Consider the following 22,356-nt stretch of genomic DNA (forward strand, 5'->3'; position numbering starts at 1 on the left):
TTGGAAATGTTGCTAGACTTGGACCTTTCTCTCCTTGATCGATGCAGAAAAGCTTGTTTGTGACTTTATACGTCAAGGCTTGATAAATCCATTAAGAAACTGCAATATATCAGAAATTCTCTGAATATATTCAGAATTCAGCAGCCCGGGGACTGACTCACTGACTAATACAACTGTTCGCCAGCATATTTCCCCATCAATTACACTGCATGGCTTCCCATTCATGCATGTATCGATTCTAATTTTGCCATATTTTAACGAGCTATTCATGGGAGAGCCCTATCTCTGTAACCTAGTTTCTACATATCAAATTCAGTCTCTCTGCTCTTCTGGTTCTTGTACTCTTCAGCAGCCCTCATTTAAATATAAATCTGCGGGGGATCGAGCATTCTCTATGTCAGCTCCACGGTTATGGAATGCTCTTCCTTTGGTAATTAGGATTCCCCAACACTGGACTGTTTTAAGAAATCTCTTAAGACTTATATTTTTAAATCTGCTTATTGTCTTTGAGTGTCATTTCTTTTGCTTGTTTTTTGTAATCTTCTTATTTTTAGTTGTATTACTGTTGTTTTTATTATTATTACTCTGTTGTTGTTACTCTTTGCCAAGATGGCATAAGTTGTTGATCCTGGAGCAAAATTCCTGTCTGAAAATTTTGTCCTAACCATATACCTAACCCTTACCCTGCCCATAACTTGTCGCTAAAATCAGAGGGAAATGACAGGTGAATAACACTGATTTAGAAACACTTATCCATGGTTGTAAGCCTAAACTTGACATAAACAAAATCTGACTGGTTGATTGGAATGTTGTTCCAGGATCAACAGAGATGTTTACATTTACATTTTAGATTCATTCATTTAGCAGACGCTTTTATCCAAAGCGACTTACAAATGAGAACAATAGAAGCAGTTAAACTAACAATAGGACAACAATATGCCATATGCCATATATCAAGTGCCATGACCAGTTTAATTTAATGCAGTACTTGTACTTTTATTTTACATTTATTTTTATAAATAGATATAGAATAGAAGAAAAAGCGTTGCCGAAAAAGATGTGTCTTCAAATGAAAATGGCTACGGACTCAGCCGCTCTGGTTGAGTTAGGCAGATCATTCCACCAGCAGGGAAAAGTCAAGGTAAAGGTCTGAGAAAGAGATTTTGTGCCTCTTTGAGATGGCACCACAAGATGACGTTCACTTGCAGAGCACAAGTTTCTGGATGGCACGTAAGTCTGAAGTAATGAGTTTAGGTAAAAGGGAGTCGAGCCAGTGGTTGTTCTGTAGGCAAACATCAGTGACTTGAATTTGATGCGAGTTTTTTGAGGAGATGTGTGACGTGTATTCTCCTCGGCTTGTTAAAGACCACTCTAGCTGCAGCATTTTGGATCAGTTGCAGAAGTTTGACAGTGAAAGCTGGAAGACCTGCCAAGAGAACATTAAATAGTCCAGCCTGGATAGAACAAGTGCTTGGACAAGTTATGTGGAGTTATGTGGCCTGCTCTGATAGGAAGGGCCTGATCCTCCTTATGTTGTATAAGGGAAATCTGCAGGACCGGGCAGTTCTAGCAATGTGGTCTGTAAAGTTCAATTGATCATCAATCACAACTCCAAGGTTCCTGGCTGTCCTCGATGGAGTTATGGATGACGAACCTAGCTGAATGGAGAAGTTGTGTTGTAGTGTTGGGTTGGCTGGGACCACAAGCAGCTCTGTCTTCGCAAGGTTTAGTTGAAGGTGGTGGTCCTTCATCGAGCCAGAAATGTCTGTCATCTGTCAAATGTCGCATCTGTCAGGCTGAGATGCGAGCAGCTACTGGTTGGAATGAGAGGTAGATTTGTGTAATAGGCGTAGCAGTTAATAGGAAAAGCCATGTTTCTGAATCACAGATCATAGTGATGTGATGTCATGTAGATGGAGAAGAGAAGTGGTCCAAGCACTGAGCCCTGAGGCACCACAGTAGCTAGATGTTGGGTCTTAGACACCTCACCCCTCCATGACACCCTGAATGACCTACCTGAGAGGTAAGACTTGAACCATTGGAGTGCGGTCCCCGAGATGTCCTTCTTCTTTAGTATTGACAGGCGGATCTGGTGGTTAACTGTGTTAAAGGCAGCAGACAAATCCAGCAGGATGAGAACTGAGGATTTGGAAGCTGCTCTTGCCAGTCTCAGAGCTTCAATTACAGAGAGCAGGGCAGTTTCAGTTGAGTGTCCGCTTTTGAAACCAGACTGGTTGTTGTCCAGGAGGTTGTTCTGTGTAAGAAAGGTGTAACTCGTTCAAGTGTTTTCGCAACGAATGGAAGAAGGGATACCGGTCTGTAATTTTCCAGATGTGCTGGATTTAGAGTGGATTTCTTAAGCAGTGGGGTTACCTGGTACCTTTGCTGTGGTAAAGGTACCAGTGTGAAAAGAGGTGTTGATGATGTGCGTGAGAGTGGGTACAACTGAGGAAGAAATAGCTTGAAGTAGATTAGTGGGAATAGAATCAAGCGGACAGGTAGTAGGGCGATTGGAAAGGAGGAGTTTGGAGACTTCTGCCTCTGAAAGCAGAGAGAAGCAGGGTAGAATGTGTGTGTTAGCAGGTAAGATGTGTTTGTGGATTGGTAAATTGGCCGTGGATGGTTGTTGTTTTATTTATGAAGAATGTGGCAAAATCGTCAGCTTTTAGGGTTGATCCAGGAACATGTTGCACTTGGTAAAATCAGGTTCTGCTTGTTGTAGCGCTTTGGGTTTGAGAAAAGCGCATTATAAATAAAATGTATTTTTATTATTTTAATATTTAATATTTTAATATTAAATAATAAGATAATAATAAATTATAAATAAAATTATAAATAAATAATAAATTAAATAATAAAAGCCACACAAAGACTTTTTGAGTGAGTTTGCTGAATTTTTAGGAGGTATGCCACATTTTGAGAGATTTTTAATTATGGGGGATTTTAATATTCGCATATGTTGCCAAAAAAACTCACTTGTCAAAGACTTCATAAATCTAACAGAAGGTTTTGACTTGGTGCAGCTGGTTACAAGACCGACACATATAAAGGGACACACCCTTGATCTTATTCTGTCCCATGGGATACTGCTGAATGAAATTGAGATCTGCGATCGTAGTTTCTTTGATCACAGCCCCATCACATTCAGCATGCCTGTAGCACTCAACACTATAAATCACTGTAAAACTGTCATGAGGGCACGTAGAATCACCGATGCTACCGCTAGTTCTTTTGCTGAAGCTTTTGAGGACCTTTTTAATTATTCTGAATTCACCTCACCAGAACTAAGCCCAGATGAATTATTTGATAAATTTGATTCTACCTGTAGCACTATTTTAGACGACATAGCACCTCTGAGGATAAAACACCAAAAATCCATCCCTGAGCCCTGGGTTAATAATACTACTCGAACCCTGAGACAGATATGCAGAAGGGCGGAGAGGAAATGGAAAAAGGATAAATTACAGATCTCTTATGAGATGCTTAAAGACTCTCTTTTTTAAATATCAAAAAGAGTTGAAAGTGGCCAAAGCAAACTATTTTTCTACTCTCATAGATAAGAACCACAATAATCCTAGAGTTCTTTTTAATATCATAAACACAGTTACAAATCCAGCTGTGTCCATCTATCCAAATGAGTCAGTGGCCATGTGTGAGCGGTTCTGCACGTTCTTCATAGATAAGATAGCTGGTATTAGAAATAACTTGCAGCTGACCACTGGTAATCCCGCAGGTCAGTTAAAGTATAGTGGAAGACTCAGTAAGTTTACACCAATCACAATGACTGTTTTAAATGACACGGTGTAGCAGCTAAAACATACAGGATCACCGTTAGACACTATCCCTGCACGACTAGTGAAAAAAGTGTTCAATGTAGTAAGTACGATACTCCTACACTTCGTAAATAAATGCCTTGAGCTGGGAGTGGTCCCTGAGCGTTTAAAACATGCATCTGTGGAACCCATACTAAAGAGGCCAAATTTAGACCCATCCGATCTAACAAACTTTAGACCTATTTCACATCTCCCATTTTTAACAAAAATTTTAGATAAAATAGTTCAATGTCAGCTTGAAACGTTTTTGAATGAAAACAAAATTTATGATATATTTCAATCTGGCTTCAAAAAATTTCATTCGACAGAAACGGCCCTTGTTAAGGTGTTTGATGACCTTTTTTTGGCCACTGACTCTGGCGATTCGGTAGTACTGATACTCCTGGATTTAAGTGCTGCATTTGATACGATAGACCACAATGTCCTGATTTCACGGTTAGAACATATAGTGGGCATTAGAGGCCCAGTCCTACAGTGGTTCCAGTCTTACCTTACTAACAGGAGTTTTTCAGTAACTATTAATAACTACCGATCTGCACCAGTAAAGTTAACATGTGGAATTCCTCAAGGCTCCACACTAGCTCCAATATTTTTCTCTTTATACATACTTTCGCTGAGTACTATCTTTAGAAAATATGATTTGAACTATCACTGCTATGCAGATGACACTCAAATGTATTTTCCTCTTAACCGCGGAATGACTTTAGAAAAGATGGCCAACTGCCTTGGGGATGTGAAAGCATGGATGTCGCAAATTTTTTTAAGTTTGAATGAGGACAAGACTGAGGTTATAGTGTTTACACCTTCCAGTGTACATGACACAACAAACATAAATCTGGGTATCCTGACACCATATGTTAAGCCTTTTGTTAAAAACCTAGGAGTGGTACTGGACAGTGGCTTAAAGTTGGATAGACAGGTCAATCAAGTGGTGAAATCAAGCTTTTACCAGCTTCGAACCCTGGCAAAAATTAAGTCTATTCTCTCAGTCTCGAACTTAGAAAAAGTTATACATGCTTTCATCTCTACCAGGCTGGACTATTGTAATTCAATCTATATGGAGATCAGGGAGTCATCCATTAATCGCCTCCAAATAGTCCAGAATGCCGCTGCAAGAGTCCTGACAGGAACTCGGAAACGAGAACACATAACTCCTGTGCTCAAGTCTTTGCACTGGCTACCAGTGCGCCATAGAATTACTTTTAAAGTGTTATTATTAGTATATAAGTCGTTAAACGGGATGGCTCCATCGTACCTCACAGACCTATTGACTGTCCATCAACCACCTAGAGCTTAGGTCTGCGAACCTAGGCCTTCTGGTGGCTCCGAGAACAAAACTTAAGACTAGAGGAGACAGGGCTTTCTCTAGTGCTGCTCCTAGACTCTGGAACAGCCTCTCTCCAGAAATCAGAGCTGCACCAACCCTGCTTATCTTTAATGTGAGATTAAAGACATTTTTATTTGACCTGTCGTATGCAAAGTAAATGTTGAAGCAATTGCCCTGTGGTTGTTTTTAATTTTTAATTTACTATTTTCTGTGTACAGCACTTTGGTCAACGGAAGTTGTGTTCATGTGTGCTTTATAAATAAATTGAAATTGAAATTGAAAATTGAATATTATTTCAATATATATACATTTATTTGTGGTAAAACTAAAACACAAACGTTTAGTAACACAAAAGCACCACAAAAATACAGAAATAAACAATGTAATAAAAATAAAACTAATAATGGGGTGATTATTAAATATGATTATGTTTAACCATATACAAAATGAAATAATTTATTTAAATAATATTAAAATACCAAATATTAAAATTGTATGTTAATTGTTTTTTAATGTTTAAAATTGTATTGACTATTTAAATAAATAATACATATTCAAATTAAATATGAATAATAAAAATTACAAATGGATAATATTAATAATTTTGTATATTTTTTTGATAATTAATTCAAAATAAAATGTCAATAAAACAACGATTAATTCTGCATGCCCTTAGGACTTTTAGCATCAGATGCTGGTTTAGAGTGCATGATAGCGCAATGCTTGCAGTTGCACTTGATAATTGTCACCCTATAGCACACTAGCTAGGAGAGCTTTGAGCTTAGACGGTAATTACAGTGAGTCTTTATCCTCAGGACTTCTCACTCATCCGTCTACATGAGTCAAGACTCTGTCTCTGACACTTCCACACAGCCAGCAAAGAGACAGAACAGTTTTTTACAGCACTGAACAAAGACACATGGAGTTCTCCTCCTCTCTAAAGTGCTATGAGGTTATTTTAATGCCATGCCTTGAGGTTGTGTGTTTAAGGTAGTGATCGACCGATGTATCGGTTGACCGATATTTTTCCCGATATTTAAGCATTTTCCCATAATCGGGAATCGGTTTTGTAATATTGGATTTTCCGATAAACGGCGCCATCTTGTGGCCGTTTTGAGAATTCCGCCATTGCATGCCACAGGTAAAGTATATGTTCTACTTGCTTTGCTTTAATTATTCAACTTTATTTAACATAACAGACATGCATGCAGAAATGAGATTTGAGACATAAATGCCTGATATAGTTTATTTATGCAGCTTGGTTCTAAAAAATTGAGACGAACTCATTGAGCCACGTAGCGTAATCAGTCACGTCCTTCCCCAATAAAGACGTAACTTTACATGAATTAATAAAACAGACATGAATGAGTGCATGTTGAAAATGAAAGCGCTGAATTTAATTCTCTATTTGTTGTATTTGCTCACCATTAGTCTCGAAAAAAAAGTTAGTTCATATTGCTGAGCACTCACTGGGTTGATGATCAGGAATGCTCGAGCACGGCCACTGAATGAAACTTTTGACAAGATTATCTTGTTTAAACACCCTAGATTATATTATCATTTACTACATAGCAATTATTTCGCTAATACACATCTAAATATAGCGCTTTGTGGAAATTAATTATTTATTATCTGCACGCGCGATCGCGGTTGAGTAAAGTATAGCCTAATGTTATAGTTATGTGTAAATGCATAGATAAACAGCACTTTGTCATAAAGCATTTCATGATCTAGACCGACAAAAATATTAATAATAATTAATAACATACTAGTTGGAAAATGCAATGATGTATATGCTGTTTTGTTTGTTACTTTCCTGATGTTATAGGCTATTCCAGCTAATATTATGCAGTGAATTAATATTACCCAGTGAATTATTCCTCACTCTTAGTTTAAACCTATTAAACGGCACATAAACCGTCTAAAACTGTTTAAAATGAATTACATTTCTGCAAAGGTGATATGACTCCCCTGTCAATTATTTTTTCCATATGAAAACATTAGACTTTTAACATTTATTTTGCCTATTGTTAACATTGTTGCTGCTGATGCTTATAAATGATATGTATAATTTAGATATAAATTATATAATGTAATAATATAAATGTATTTATTGTAATTTGATTAGTTTACCATTTATGAAAACAAATAAACATATCCAAATATGTTAGAATAGTTTTTGTGCTTTCTTTTTTACCTCATCAAAGCTTTTATTTTTAAACAAAGACACTTAGTAACAGTGCACTTTATTTTTTGGACTCAGACCATTTATATTTATTTGTGTATAAATATAAAGTTTTTTTTTTTTTGTATGCAAGGAGGGAGTGATTGTTATAAATAAAATGGTTTTACTCAGTTCATTTGTGTTGTAATAATTGTGCCAAAAACAGAAGTATAACAGTAAATAAATATCGGTTCTGCATATCGGTTATCGGGCACATACACATGCAAATAATCTGTATCGGTATCGGTTATAAAAAATCAATATCGGTCGATCACTAGTTTAAGGAGTTAAAAATTCTGGATTAAAGTGATGAAACGGGCTTCTGCTGGTGGGCTGTGGAGTCCTCACACTTGCTGGCAGATTAAATATTGAGAGGATTAGAAGAAAGAGCTGACATCTAAGCATTTAGGCTTAATTACGCAGAATATTTAATGTGCATTGAATGTCTTCACCAGTAAAGACTATAGTCACAGCATAAGATACTAGATTGTTGAAACACTCCTAATATTCTCCTCATGATGATAACATGTTTTGCACTTAATTCATTCTGTCTAATACTTATATGATGTGAAGCTTGATGTTATTATGAAGCTCATAGGCACCTGATGCTGAGCACCAAATGGACAGCGGCCCCGTGTGCCTCAAAATGAGTTTAATATGATCTATTTTTTACCCTCTCTATAGATTTCACAGGCCCAGACTGAGCAAAAAAAAAAGAGCAATTTGGTACAAAAGGCATTTTACTTGATAAACAAAAGTACATGCTATTAATCATAGAAGAACTGTATTAGATTGTGTACAACAGGTTTTTCATCATGTGAATAATTTAGAGGCCTTAGAAAAGAAGGGGGGGGGGGGGGGGGGGGGGACTGGGACCGGCAGATTAATGCATGCATGAAACACAGGTTTTACTTTAGACACATGGAAGGCGGGATGAATTCTCCCGTACGCAGGAGGAAGTTTGAGTCGGACTGCCACCGGACTAATGATTTTGGTGACAGGGAACGGGCCAATAAATTTGGGAGCAAGTTTATTAGATACGGATCGGAGAGGAATATTCTAAGTAGAAAGCCACACTTTTTGACCAACGACGTATACGGGAGGCTTCGACCTGTGGCGATCGGCCTTAGCCTTGGTGCATGCCCCCACCTGGAGAAGAGTCTCATGGGCTCTACTCCAGGTGTGGCAGCACCTCTGGACGAAAGCATGAGCGGAGGGGACCGAGACTTCGGATTCCATACTGGGAAAAACTGGTGGCTGGTACCCTAAACTACATTCAAACGGAGAGAGGCCCGTGGATGACACTGGTAACGAATTGTGGGTGTACTCCACCATCGAGAGTTGTTGACTCCAGGAGGAAGGATTCTTAGAAACCAAACATCGCAACACTCTCTCCAAATCTTGGTTGGCCCTGTCGGTTTTTCCATTGCTTTGGGGATGAAACCCAGAAGATAGACTGACACTCGCCCCCAATAGTTTACAAAACTCTTGCCAAAATTTGTACCCAAATTGGGGACCCCTGTCAGAAACCACGTCCATCGGGAGGCCATGTAGTCGAAAGACGCGATCTATAACAGTTACCGCTGTCTCCTTGGCGGAGGGTAATTTAGGCAAGGGAATGAAATGAGCCGCCTTCGAGAACCAGTCTTGCCCTGGGAGGGCGGGTGGGCGGTAACAAAATCAGGGGCGATGTGGGACCAGGGTCTCGAAGGGACTGACAGAGGTTGGAGTAACCCATCTGGGGGTCGATTGGAAGTCGAGCAAGCCAAGACAAAACTGCGGATGTCGCGAGCCATCAATGGCCCCCAGAATCGTTGTCTTACCAAAAAACTGGTGCGGTTAACTCCTGGATGACACACTATGCTGGAACAATGTCCCCACTGAATAAGGTCGGACCGATTCCCCTCTGGCACAAATAAATGATTTGGTGGACAATCGGGCGGATGCGTTACCCTTTCTAAGGTCGACATTTCCTTCGATTCGATCTCCCATCTGAGAGCGGAGACAAATATGGTCTCGGGTAAAATACGCTCGGGAGTGGACGGGCGTTCGGTTTGATCAAGAATACGAGATAATGAGTCGGGTTTGATGTTCTTGGAACCCGGGCGGTAAGAGAGAGAAAAGTCAAAACGTCCGAAAAAAAGTGCCCACCGAGCCTGCCTGGAGTTGAGTCTTTTAGCAGTTTTGATATATTCTAGGTTTTTGTGATCGGTCCAAACTATAAAAGGTACCCCTGACCCTTCTAACCAGTGACGCCATTCTTCCAGCGCTAATTTGACTGCCAACAACTCTCTGTTACCGATGTCATAGTTACGTTCGGCAGGAGATAAACGATGAGACAAAAATCCGCAAGGATGCATCTTGTCGTCTGTGGAAGAACGTTGGGAAAGTACTGCTCCTACCCCCACCTCTGACGCGTCGACCTCCACCACGAACTGACGTGATATGGATCAGGGGCAATGAGGATGGGAGGCGAAACGAAGCAGCTTTTAAGTTTAGCGAATACAGCCTCGGCTGTATTGGACCACCTGAACGTCGTTCTGGGGGAGATCAAGGCAGTCAGAGGTGCGGCTAGTTGGCTGAAGTTGCGAATGAAACGCCGATAGAAATTGAGAAACCTCAGTAGGGCCTTACGGGAATCTGGACTTGGCCAATCTATTACAGCCTTAACCTTGTCAGGATCCATACGCACTCCCTCAGACAAGATGAAGTACCCTAGGAAAGGAACAGACTGTGCATGAAAAACGCATTTCTCCGCCTTGACAAAAAGCCCATTCTCTAGCAACCTCTGAAGCACTCGTCTGACGTGCTGAACTTGTTCCTGGAGAGAAGATGAAAAAATCAATATGTCATCCAGGTAAACATATATGAACTGGTCAACCATATCTCTCAGCACATCATTGACGAGTGCCTGGAGGACCGCTGGGGAGTTGGACAGCCCGAACGGCATGACCAAATATTCAAATATTCTTATGCGGACCAAATGATGAGGGGAAAAACAGGGATTTGAAGCTGCTGAGCGAGTCTAATGTCCAAAAAATTACCTTCTGCCCCAGAGTCCAGTAAAGCCTTGGTGTCTTGTGAGTGTGGCCCACCTTAGTCTTACCGGGAGGAGGGTAGATGATGAGGTCTTCTCGGCGAAGATCCCACCCGATTGTAGCCTCATAGTTACTATCGGGCTTGATCTTTTACCGAGCATGAGTGGATGAAATTGCCCGGCTTACCACAGTAAAGGCAAAGTCCTTGGGATCTCCGCCTTTCTCTCTCCTCCCGGGAAAGCCGAGCTCTGCCCACCTGCATGGGCTCGTGATTGACGACGGGGCTGACCGTGTCCCCGCTGTCGGCGCGCTGCAGAAATGACGATTCTGACAAAACCGACCCATCCTGCTCAGCCGAGCATCGACTCGAAGCGCCAGCTCGATGAGTCCGTTCAACTTTGGGGGTAGGTCCAGCATATAGATTTCATTCTGGACACGGTCAGCCAGCCCATGCAGGAATCTGTCCCACTGCCCCTCCTCGTTCCATTGGCAGTCTGCTGCCAGGGTGCGGAATTGGATGGAGTATTCCGACACCGAGCGGTCTCCCTGGCGGTGATCGGCAAGTAGTCTGGTCGCCTCCCTACCCGCCACCGCGCGATCGAAGACCCTCCTCATCTCTTCTGAGAGTGCCTGGAACGAGGTGCAGTATGGATCCTGGTTCTCCCACACCGCCGTTCCCCAGAGTGCCGCCTTGCCCGATAACAGCGTCAACACAAACGCCACTTTGGTTTGTTCTTGACTGAACGTCTGTGGCTGGAACGAAAAGTGCATTGAGCATCGTGTAAGGAATGCTCTGCAGAACTTGGGCTCACCTGCATATCCCTCAGGTGTGGGTAATCGTGGCTCGCGCTGATGGGGTATCTCTTGTGGAACGGGCTGAACAGGCGGTGTGGGTGGCGCAGCGGGACCTCTTAGATGTTGTAGCTGTTGGGTAAGCTCGGACACCTGCGCCACAAGTGCTTGAACCGCCCGACCCATGTTGGAGATGCCTTCCTCTTGTTGGTCCATCCTCGTGATACTGCGGTAAGCGAATTCATCCCAACTTGTTGCCCTTGCTGCATCCATAATGGGTCAGATCGTTCTGTAACAAAACAGGAACAAGATGCAATTGCATAACGCTTTATTTGGTAGCGAAGGTAACAGGCAGGTCAGATGAACAAAACACGGAAGTAGGTCGGACAGTCACAACAACGATGGTGGGTGGCGCAGGGACCTCGGTGGACAACCGGTGATGGTGCTCGGTGATCCAGTGCCAACAAAGACACACTGATCGAAATTTGTGTCAAATATGATACACAAAATAGCAGAGCAAACAGAAGAGCGTTGGACCTTGGCTCTGGCAACGCAAGGTCAGAGGATTCCCAGGGAAAGCAATATCTGATAAGAATGTAAATGTGTACCTTGAAATGCAAAGAAAGACGCTTTGGATATAAGCGTCTGCCAAATTCATAAATGTACAGTAGGTTTTAGAGATAAAAAAACATACTTTAGTACATTTGTGTAGTGTCACTCAAATTTGGTGTGCCCTGTAATAAATAAATCACACATTAAGTCATGATATTTGTGACAACCCTTTCACATTCATTTGGTTATGATGTCATATCCTCAAATATGACGTCAGAAAAAGAAAATAACGGAAAAACAAATTAAACCTGATATTTGCTGTTTAAGCTGGTCTCCTATCACCCAAAGTGCCCCAAAACCCATCTAAAACCAGACAAAGGCATCAGCCATAAATGTAAAATGTAGAACGAATAGTACATTATTTATTATGTAATCATGGATTCAATTAAAAGTAACTGTATAGTTTGATTACGAGTATTTTAAAATGTAATATAATTGAATTACAAATACTTAATTTTTGGAATCTGATTACGCAAACCAGAGTAAACTCTTTTGTAAGAGTAATCCTGCATTGCATATCTTAGCCACAGGGTGTCAGTGTTTTTCTAACAAAAGTTACAGACTTAAGGCAGAGTGATTCGGGACTTTAGTAGACTGATACTTTTTTTTTGGGCAAAGCAAAAGATGCGACTAATTATTATATTACATAAAGTTCACAGTTTTACACAAGCCCTTTAATGGAATGAAAGAACATGGACAGAGACAGATTCACATTACATTTATTACATTTGGAAATACATGCACCATAAACATGCGTTAAATCTGTGGAAAGAGTATTTATAAAACTACCAAATCCTCCCCATATTGTCAATGGCATATTTAGAGTTAGTTTGTGTGTCAGTTCACCAGCTAAAAGAAAAAAGCACATCTGGGCTTCATCCTGGCATACAGTTATAGGATTCCTATAATGTTTATCCAATACACAGCAGTACCATACATTTCATTACCAATGCCATACAAAGCACATAAACAGTCTACGATGCTATAATGATAAATGTCTAAACCCGACATGGCTTTAATAGTTCGGAATTACATAATAAAAGATAATAAAATAATAATCTGAGTGTTACAAATACACACATAGAAGACTGATTGAATCTGTTTCTATGAGAATACAAAAGTCTTACGGGCATTTTTTCATGGTAAAACAATAAATCAGTTTTTATAAAGATTCAATAAAAAAAATGTACAGTAAGCAAAGAATAACCATTGCTATCTATAAATTAATTATTTTTATCACAAAGAGGAGTGCGATCTCTTTGGATTTCATTAGTATGACAAAGAAAAGTGACTTGCCCCCTCACAGCACTCACTAAACAGAATAAAGGTACAAACATTTAAAAATCTACTGCAAACCGCCACTCGCTATGAAATAAATGAGGAAAACGAGGTAATGCAACTTTCACAGTGACAAAGGAGAACACAATCTAGATAAACTACTACAGAACAAAACATTATTGTCCATAAAGGGTTATTTCAATTAATTTCAGGACAGCAGATATTACAGTATCTAGTGTAAATAGGGTTAATATTTAGAACGATTTTGTTAGGCATGGCTGTCATACAACTATACAAAACTATTTTAAAAATGGCTCGACTCTGTTCTCATGAAACGATATCCATAGCATTAGAGTGGATGGATTTCCATATATCAGAGTTCGCCAACAACAAATAATAAATCTCTTCATAACTGAAGTTCTTTTAAAAACAGAGGTTGTCCAATAAGAGTCTAAAATGTAAATTAAACAGAACAAAACACACATTCAATCAAACATCATAAAAATTTACAGGCAAAAATAGTCCCAAAGAGTGATCTGAACTATTGATGAGCTCAGGTAACCTAAATGATAATTCAGTAGATGGATCGATTTATAAAGGCCATGTCTATTTATGTGTCTGCAGAAGCACTTGGCTTGTTTCATCTATGATGACAGATATTTACCCGTAAAGCAATGCTATTGCCCAAGAGCTCAGTACACTAAATGCTACTTGCTACTCCACATCAATGGCAATCTTCCTGCATGTTATAAATTATGGCAGAATTTGTAGGGTAAAAACGCCTCTTTTCAGGTAGAAATATGGCCTAAAATGATTGAAAAAGTAGTGGTAGACTTTGGATGGATAAAAAGATTTAATTGTAATCTAAAGCTGACTCACCGTTAAGTGTTAAAGTGTCTGTGTAGTGTAAAGATGAAAATGAAGTGTATAAAATTGTAAAGAAAAATGTGTGATAGGTTAAAATTCTGTATAATGTCACTACAAAGTTAAAAAAATAATGTAACAAAACAAAACGAAAAACAATACTGATTGTTCTAATGGTGTCTGTCTGACATTACATTGAATCCAGCGGATGCAGCACAAAGGCAGGTGATTTAAGAATCAAGTGAATTGTGGAATGTGGGAGCAGCAGTGCATGCAGATATTCTGGTCCTATGAAACATTAAGGCACCAGAGGTATCAAATATCTACTTTTTTTTTTTTTTTTTTTTTTTATATATATAAAAAAAAGATTTCCCAAGTCTTCTAAAGGCAGTTTCTGTGAGTGCATACAACATATCATGGAGGAGACGGAACTGATTTACTTCATGCTTGAGCACCTGTCATCTTCTGCAACAGAGGGATCTGTAGAAGTAGAGAATTATTTAATAAGACATACAAATATGCTCTATATGGCGGCTGTAAGAATGGACCATATTTTTTTATGATTTGTAGGAATAAAAACTAAATTGGTACTCTACCATATTGGTTATCGATCACATTAGAGATTTTTTTCTTTTACAGATTTTTTAATTCCGTTTATTCAAATATTCAGACGTATTGATTTATTTTGGAAATATTTCAGCTGATAATGGGTGTTCATTAATTTAAATGTATTAATTTAGTAGACGTTTTTATTCCCAGCGACCTAATGAGGAATACAACAAAGTTATTCAAGTTAAATATTTACATTCAATTAGATATTTAATAATTTAAGAACTGTTCATTTTAATCTTTATCAAGTCAATACTTCAAATAATCAAAACTTTTTTTCATACTGTACATTATAATGCTGTGATGCCAAAATTCACTTGTAGCTTTTAATTGATTGTAGTTTTTATTTATTTATTTAATTATTTAATTATTTGGTGTATAATAGTGTAGAATTGTAAAATTAGCCTTTTATCTCTAGTCATCTCAACTGATCAGGGCCTGAGATTCAAAATGTAGGATAAAATTATTGTCTCTTATTAAAATACATTTATATATATATATATATTGCAACTTTTGTGGTTTATTTTCCAATTTAGGACATAGGAGATTATTGATTAATTAATCATTTTTTACTGTTTAGATTTTGAATGAACTGCCCATCAAACACCAGGCCAAAACTGTAAAAAGGCCTGATTTCCTTTTTAAGATTGTGTTTTAAACCAAAGCTGATTACATGATTTGATTTAACCCCCCCTCTCACCTTGGACAGGTCCACACCCGTGAGTGCATTCACAGACACGGGCAGCTCTGCGAGGAGACGGTTCACCTCCCCGGTCACACGACTGCCGTCCCCACTCAGAATAACAATCTCATTGGTCTTGGCCAGAGGAGCAGATACCTTTCCTGCGATCTGTGGGGGATGGAAATGAGAAAATCAAAGTTAGAAAATCTAAATCTAAAATCAAGGCCTTCAATACCCATAGCGATCTTGTACAACTGCACTGGGATCTCTATGAAGGTAATCCAAATAAGTTCAGTCACCCTGGGCAGCGCTTCTAGGACGAGTGCGGTCTTGGCGGCGTCTCCGTACTGCTGGTAGGCTTCTGCCTTCAGCCTCATACTCTCAGCCTCGGCTTTCCCCACAAATGAGATAGAAAGGGCCTCCGCCTCTCCGATCTTCCGAATCTTCTCTGCCTCGGCCTGAGCAGTCAGAACTTTCTTCAACCTGTTCAATATAGCACAGTTCATTTCAGTGTTTGTCACAAATCAGTTCATCAAATAGAAGCAACATCTGTGAAACATTTTACTTCTACAAGTAAGAGATGCTGAGATGGTGTAGCCTAGCCTAACACCAAAAGATTGCAGGTTCAAAATCAAAGAGGATGATCCAACTAGCAAGGCACTTAATCACGGTTACACAACAACCAGGTCAAATTTCACCCCAAAATCATTTATTAAAAAATAATATATTTATTTATTTAAGTACATCCCCACCCAAATTGTCATGATCATATTATGTCCCAGGTTTTTTGTACTTTACACTACTCCTCCGTGTTTTTCAGTAGTTTGTTATTCTCTTTGCTGTAAAGAAGTGGTTTTATTATTCTATTATTCTGTCTATTATTCTTTTTATTACCTTTATTATTATATTATTAATAGCGAGTCAAATCATTGAATCGCATCCAACATAAAAGTGTATGTTTGTATAATATATGAGTATTTATATATATATATATATGTCTGTGTGTACTGTATATATATTATATATCTGTGTGTATACTGTATATACACATATATATTTATACATTTATGATGTTATATAATGTATATATATACAGACATGCACACAGACACACACCCACAAACACATATATAATTTATATATATATATATATATATATATATATACACACACACATATATTTCATAAACACATCCTTTTATGTTAGATGCGATTAATCATTTTAACATTAATCACATCTAATGAAACACTTATTTATATTTATTCATTTATTATTAACATTATTATAATATATTCAAATATTGATGTATTTAGATCACACTCACTTCTGCCCTTCAGCCAGCTGCTGAATCTTGTAAGCCTCAGCTTCAGCTGGACGCTTGACCATAGCGGTTAGCTCCTTCTCTGTCCTCTCAATCTCTTTCTCCTCAATGGTGATCTGCTTTTTCCTCTGCACCACCTCGATTTCAATCTCCTCCAATCTGATCTTCTGCTGCTCTTTAGCTGCCTGCAGTTCATACGCCAGCTGAGACTCGGCTTTCTGTGCGGAGGAGTGACACATATCACAATATTACTATCACTCTCATCTGAGACTGATAAATATGAATGTATATGCCCACATCCAGGCGGCTAACAAGATGACTAAGATTTAAGATGATGGCCCTGGACTGAAATGAAATTTAATCCAACCTTAGTGTTCACTTCTTGATTGAAAGCAGCTTTCTGCAGCTCCAGCTCTCGCTTGGAGTCGGCCATTTTAGTGTCCGCCAAGAACTTCACATCCATCATTTCTTTCTTGCACTCAGCTTCCTGATCAGGGACGTGGGAGAAAACAGAAGCTAATGAATGCCACCTATCTAATGGAAAATGCATTAGCAATACATAATGTGAAGCTAGAAGCTTCTTACTCTAATCCCAGCATCCCTCTCTGCCTCAGCCACTCCGATGTCGGCGTCCCTTTGTACAGCCGCTGTCTGCGTTTTTCCAAGAGAACTCAAGTAGTCCAGCTTATCATAGACATCCTGTTAAAAAAGACAAGTGGTATTACTTGTTTTAATGTTTCTTTATTATTATTTAGATTATAATAATTGACTATGACTTAAGTATATTGAATAATTTATCAAATTTATTATAAAATGTGTGTTGTTGTTGTTGTTAGCTTAAACCATTAAAAGTAGTTATGGTTTGCATTAACAGAAATAAAGCTGAAAAAATGTTTATTAAATCTAAAGAAAATTAAAACTTAAACTTAAAAAAAAAAAACTTAAATGAAAATGATTGATGTTTCCTTCATGAAAAACTTTACTATAATTTTCAAAACTAAAAATAAACTCAAGCAAAAAAAAAAAAACTAATAAAAATTACAAAAGTACATAGCAAAATTACTAAAACTCAAGGTAAATTTACACGAAAACCATGTACTAAGAACGGAAACGTTTTTCTTTTGCTTTTTTTTTGTGTGTACAGATGACAACGTTGTCAAAACGGTCCCCATTCACACGGATCATCGAAAATGATTATAAATGCTATATTATTTAGTAGATGACGATGTCACTTTGTAAAGATACACTATGCGCCTATAGACTGAACACTTAATAAACATGCACATGATGTCACGGTTTTCACAAATTTGCGTTTTTTGTAGTTTAAACTGAGAAAATAACAGTATAAATTTTTCAGTTTCATCAGTCTCACCTGTTTTCAGGCCCTCAAACAAAAAGATTTAAATGACAACTGTTAATATTATAATTGTGGCATTAATTTTTTACTAATTCATATATAATAAATATATCATTATATAAATAATACTAAAATAACACTTATTTAAGGATTAATAGATAATAAAATTAGTCTGGCAGTTTGATATTTACATGTGCACTGGTCCTTGAGGTCTATAATGGAGGTGGGGTCACTCGTCTATGAGCATGACTTTGCATTAAGAAACACCCATAACTTACTTTTATGGTAAAGCTGAGGATCTCGATGCCCATCCGGCCCACGTCAGGAGCTGCCACCTCCCTTACCAGCTGAGCAAACTGATCTCTGTCCTGGTAGATCTGCTCTACAGTTAAAGTGCCTATCATTGTAACAGTAACAAAACATTAGCTTCATAGAATCACATATGAATGTTTTTTAATGAGGTTATTATAATTGTTGGTAATATATTAACCTAAGATTGAACGCAAATGTCCCTCCAGGGTTTGCAGGACCACAGCCTTGATTTGCATGACAGACTTTCCCAGAAACTGCTCACAGGCAACAGCTAGCAAGTCTTTGTCAGTCATAACCTTGATCTGACAAAAACACAAGACAACAGTAAAATTAATTTAGATTTCTTTTGCACTCTGAAAAATCTTTTGAAATAAAAGTTAATGCATGAAGTGTTAATAATAACTACATACCTTTCAAACGTTTAGGGGGTCAGTAACATTTTAAGTGTTTTTTAAAGAAGTCTCTTCAGCTCACAAAGCCTGCATTTATTTGGTCAAAATAATACAAACCGGCATATTGTGAAATATTATTACAATTTAAAATAACAGTTTTCGGTCCTGTGATGACAAAGGTGAATTTTCAGCATCATTACTCGAGTCTTCAGTCACATGATCCTTCAGAAATCATTCTAATATGATAATTTACTGCTCAAGAAAAATGTCTTATCAATGTTGAAAAGAGTTTTTTTATGAAAAGAAAAATTCAAAAGAACAGCATTTATTTGAATTTGACATCTTTTGTAAAATTATAAATGTCTTTACTGTCACTTTTCTTTTAATAAATCCTTGCTGAATAAAAGTATTAATTTCTTAACCAACCTTACTGACCCCAAACTTTTGAATGGTAGTGAATACTGTAACTTTCAAGTACAAAAAGCTAATTTAATTCAATGAGTTCAATTCAAATAATGTCTGATACTAAGCTGCAAAAGTGAATCAATCATTAATATACCATTATGATACTATATTCTATATATATAAAGTATATATATATATATAATATGTGTCTAATCCTGTTCCTTAAGATCCAGAGATCTTCTTCCAGAGTTTAGCTGCAGGGTTCCAATCCTGCAAGGTAGATCCTCCAGGAATAGGACGGATCATCCCAACATTTGTGTTCACATCTAATGATAGAAATCTAATCATACATTTAATAAAACAACAGTAAATGAGCAGTGAGCGGTCCATGAGAGAGTGTTTACTTGAGCAACTCCTGTAACTGTAATGGCGACTCCCTCCGCTGTCTCCACGTCTTCACACTTAGGCTGTAGTGTCATAATCTCTAGTGTAATCCTGGGGGGAAAAAATAACCAGAAGTTAAACGCAACCTTTAAGAAGAGTGCCTACGGCAAGAAAAACCTGTTATTCAGAAGCTTGTTAGCATTGCAGAATTCAAAAAATGGAACAAAAGTGCCAAAGGACAATAACAGTGGCTGACAGGAAGAACTGTATGCAGTCAGAGAGATGTTCAAGATGAAAGCATGAAGCAAACGCTGCGCTAAATAGAAAAGCGTCACATCAGCTTATAAATCAACCAATTCAGCTGATCGTGGAAATTTAAGATGTGAACGGAAATAGAATAATATCAATATCTGAATGACAGTAGATGTATATGATTAAAATATGTCAAGCGATCTCTGAAGATCTGTTCAGCATGCACACTGCACAGCCAAACTGGTTTGACAAACACACCTGACCAGGTGCGGCTTTTAGTTTTCTAAGGTCAAGCATTGCAATTATAACCAAACATTGATTCATTGTTGTTACGGTGAACTTTGACTGCATTTATTGCACCACACAGTGAAATGTGATCCTTTGATCCTCATTTATTTGTATGTTGTTACCTCTGGGTGTCTGATATAAGCCACCATGCCCACGCCCAGCCTCCCACCACATACATCTTTGTATCTGCCCCACAACAGGCACCTAGGAGAGAATAAAAACACACACATGTGATGGCAGTGATAATCTCAACAGACATAGTCAAACATTACAAGGATATGACCTAATGGACTGAGTTCAATGGGGATTCAAACATGAAGTGAACTAGAAGATGCCAAGATGTCTACACTTAAAGTCATACCATGATAGTCTGACTGAATATTATCATATTTATGTACTATTGCAGGGGTTTCAAACTGGGGTTCAAGAAAAAGTTTAGAGAAAAACAGTGTATAAAAATGTAACAAAAAATAAAACAAAAAATGTTTCTAAACAAAATAAATAATTGGAATAAGATAAACGTAAAATAGAATTTAAATAAATAAAAATACATCTAAGTACATAACAGAAACTAAATATTTTCTAAATAATAAATTAACGTAGCCCATATTTATACTAGCCTATTAATTTGTAACAGTATGAATTCGGTCTTTATGAATAAAAATTAACAGCTGAATTTTAAATTTTAAGACGAGGGACTGTCGCACCATGATATAAAAGATTGAAAACCCCTGTACTATGGTATTAACATGGTACTCCAAGGTACCATAGTACTTAAGGCGACACACAAAAACGTACTGTGGTTGTACCTTGAATGTAGACATGTACAGTACAACGGTGGTCCTACAGTATTCTTGGAAGTACCATGTAAATAACATGGTATTATCATTTGATATAATTACTATAGCACAATATCATCACAGTACTTTTTAAGTGTAGTAAAAAAACAGGGCAATTTACGTTGAACAGCCTTTAAAAATATTTTTTTAAGCCAAAATCAACACAATGTAACCACAACATTTCAATACTATGTAGTACTAAAGTGGCCGTTTCTATGAGAATTAAGAGCATAGTATAATTAATTAGTATAAATGAATAACTGAGTTATTTTATATCAAATCAGGCAACACTTTATTTTACAATGTCCTTGTTACATTGTTACATGCACTTACCATAGTAATTATGGTAAATTATGCATAATTACATGCAACTAACCCTCGACCAAATCCAAACCATATAGTAAGTACATGTTGTTAAATAATATTACAAAGTACTGAAATATATAATTACACTGTAACAATGACACCTTAAAATAAAGTGTAACCTTAAATGATGGCTAGAGTGTAACGGGATGCACCTAACAGTTAGCAAACATTGATATATGCATAATAAGGAGGAGAATTATTCGTAAATACTGAATTTCATAAATTAATAGACTACGTTTACATTTGGAATTATACTAAGTTTTGGAAGTATGCGAAATTAAAAACGCCGAAAATTGTTTAAAACATTTATGAATGACTCTCGTGTAAATGCGGAAGAGCTGGGCTAACGTAACGTTAGCTGTAGCTAGCTAACACGACTGGATGATATTATTTACCACACAATTCATAATACATGCGAAAGCAAACAGGGAAATAAACACTTCATTAAATAATTAATGCAATAATTGGTTGAAAATAACTAGATCTTAATATTCCAATATATTGTAAACACAGATTATTACGATACCTGACACAACGAGCGCTTCATTTGGTCCAACAGTCAGGCAGCTACCCATACTTGCATTTAATACTGATCAGTAATCCTTTCGTGTATATTCCTAAATGTTTAATAAAGCGTTTATTTAGCAGCTTTTGACTTGTAAAATGTATAGATCCCCGCCCTATTGAGAGAATGAATGCTTGTCAACACAAGCGACCCTGCCCACCACCACTTGAAGGAAGGAAGGGAGAGAGGGACGTGATCCTGTATGGGTCTGTGTGCTAAACATAGCAAGCTCCCTACCTAGACAGCACCTTTGAGCATATGAACTGGCCTATGATGTCCAAAATGCTATTTAGGTAGGTAGCTCACTAGGTTTTGGAACACAGTCTCCGTGTTGTCATGATTACTAAAATGCCGACTGTATTCATGTCTAATTCCCATCTTGTGTCCATTCATTGTTTGATTTTATAGTCATGTGACCTTAGGGATAGACTTTATGCCTGTCTGCATTTTACAAGACTTGGCAAGTGATTGACGTTTACAGAAAAGTACTGTAGGTTGTATCATGGTATACCATGATACTTTGATATATAACCTAGCATTATATTGAATGATTATCCGATTCATGTACCATAATAAGTTTTTAGACTATTAAGAATTTAAAATTTAAGTTGTGAC

The 22,356-nt window shown here is 37.7% G+C and overlaps 1 protein-coding gene and 1 pseudogene across 1 annotated transcript; both read right to left on the reverse strand.

Moving 5' to 3' along the window:
• Positions 1-1,065: 1,065 nt before the first annotated feature.
• On the reverse strand, positions 1,066-11,487 carry LOC143716512 (uncharacterized; annotated as a pseudogene).
• A 1,042-nt stretch (positions 11,488-12,529) lies between these two features.
• On the reverse strand, positions 12,530-21,951 carry flot2b (flotillin 2b). The gene is made up of 11 exons (XM_077208834.1): positions 21,703-21,951; positions 20,094-20,175; positions 19,452-19,542; positions 18,429-18,552; positions 18,217-18,335; positions 17,167-17,280; positions 16,949-17,068; positions 16,585-16,799; positions 15,559-15,742; positions 15,278-15,427; positions 12,530-14,448 (listed from the first exon to the last, which is right to left on the reverse strand). The coding sequence occupies exons 1-11, from the start codon at positions 21,749-21,751 to the stop codon at positions 14,410-14,412; spliced, it is 1,287 nt and encodes a 428-aa protein (XP_077064949.1). The 5' UTR covers positions 21,752-21,951; the 3' UTR covers positions 12,530-14,409.
• Positions 21,952-22,356: the final 405 nt, after the last annotated feature.

The sequence above is a fragment of the Siphateles boraxobius genome, unplaced genomic scaffold, assembly GCF_051911475.1.
Source record: "Siphateles boraxobius isolate OS27281-9 unplaced genomic scaffold, OSU_SipBor_1 6, whole genome shotgun sequence".
NCBI classification, from domain to species: Eukaryota; Metazoa; Chordata; class Actinopteri; order Cypriniformes; family Leuciscidae; genus Siphateles; species Siphateles boraxobius.

Excerpts from the sequence above, each read along its gene's own strand:
- flot2b (XM_077208834.1), bottom strand. The coding sequence starts at position 21,751 with ATGGGTAGCTGCCTGACTGTTGGACCAAATGAAGCGCTCGTTGTGTCA. Across the intron at positions 18,553-19,451 it reads CAGTTACAGGAGTTGCTCAA|ATCAAGGTTATGACTGACAA; the intron begins GTAAACACTCTC and ends TGTTTTTGTCAG. Across the intron at positions 18,336-18,428 it reads ACATTTGCGTTCAATCTTAG|GCACTTTAACTGTAGAGCAG; the intron begins GTTAATATATTA and ends TTACAATGATAG.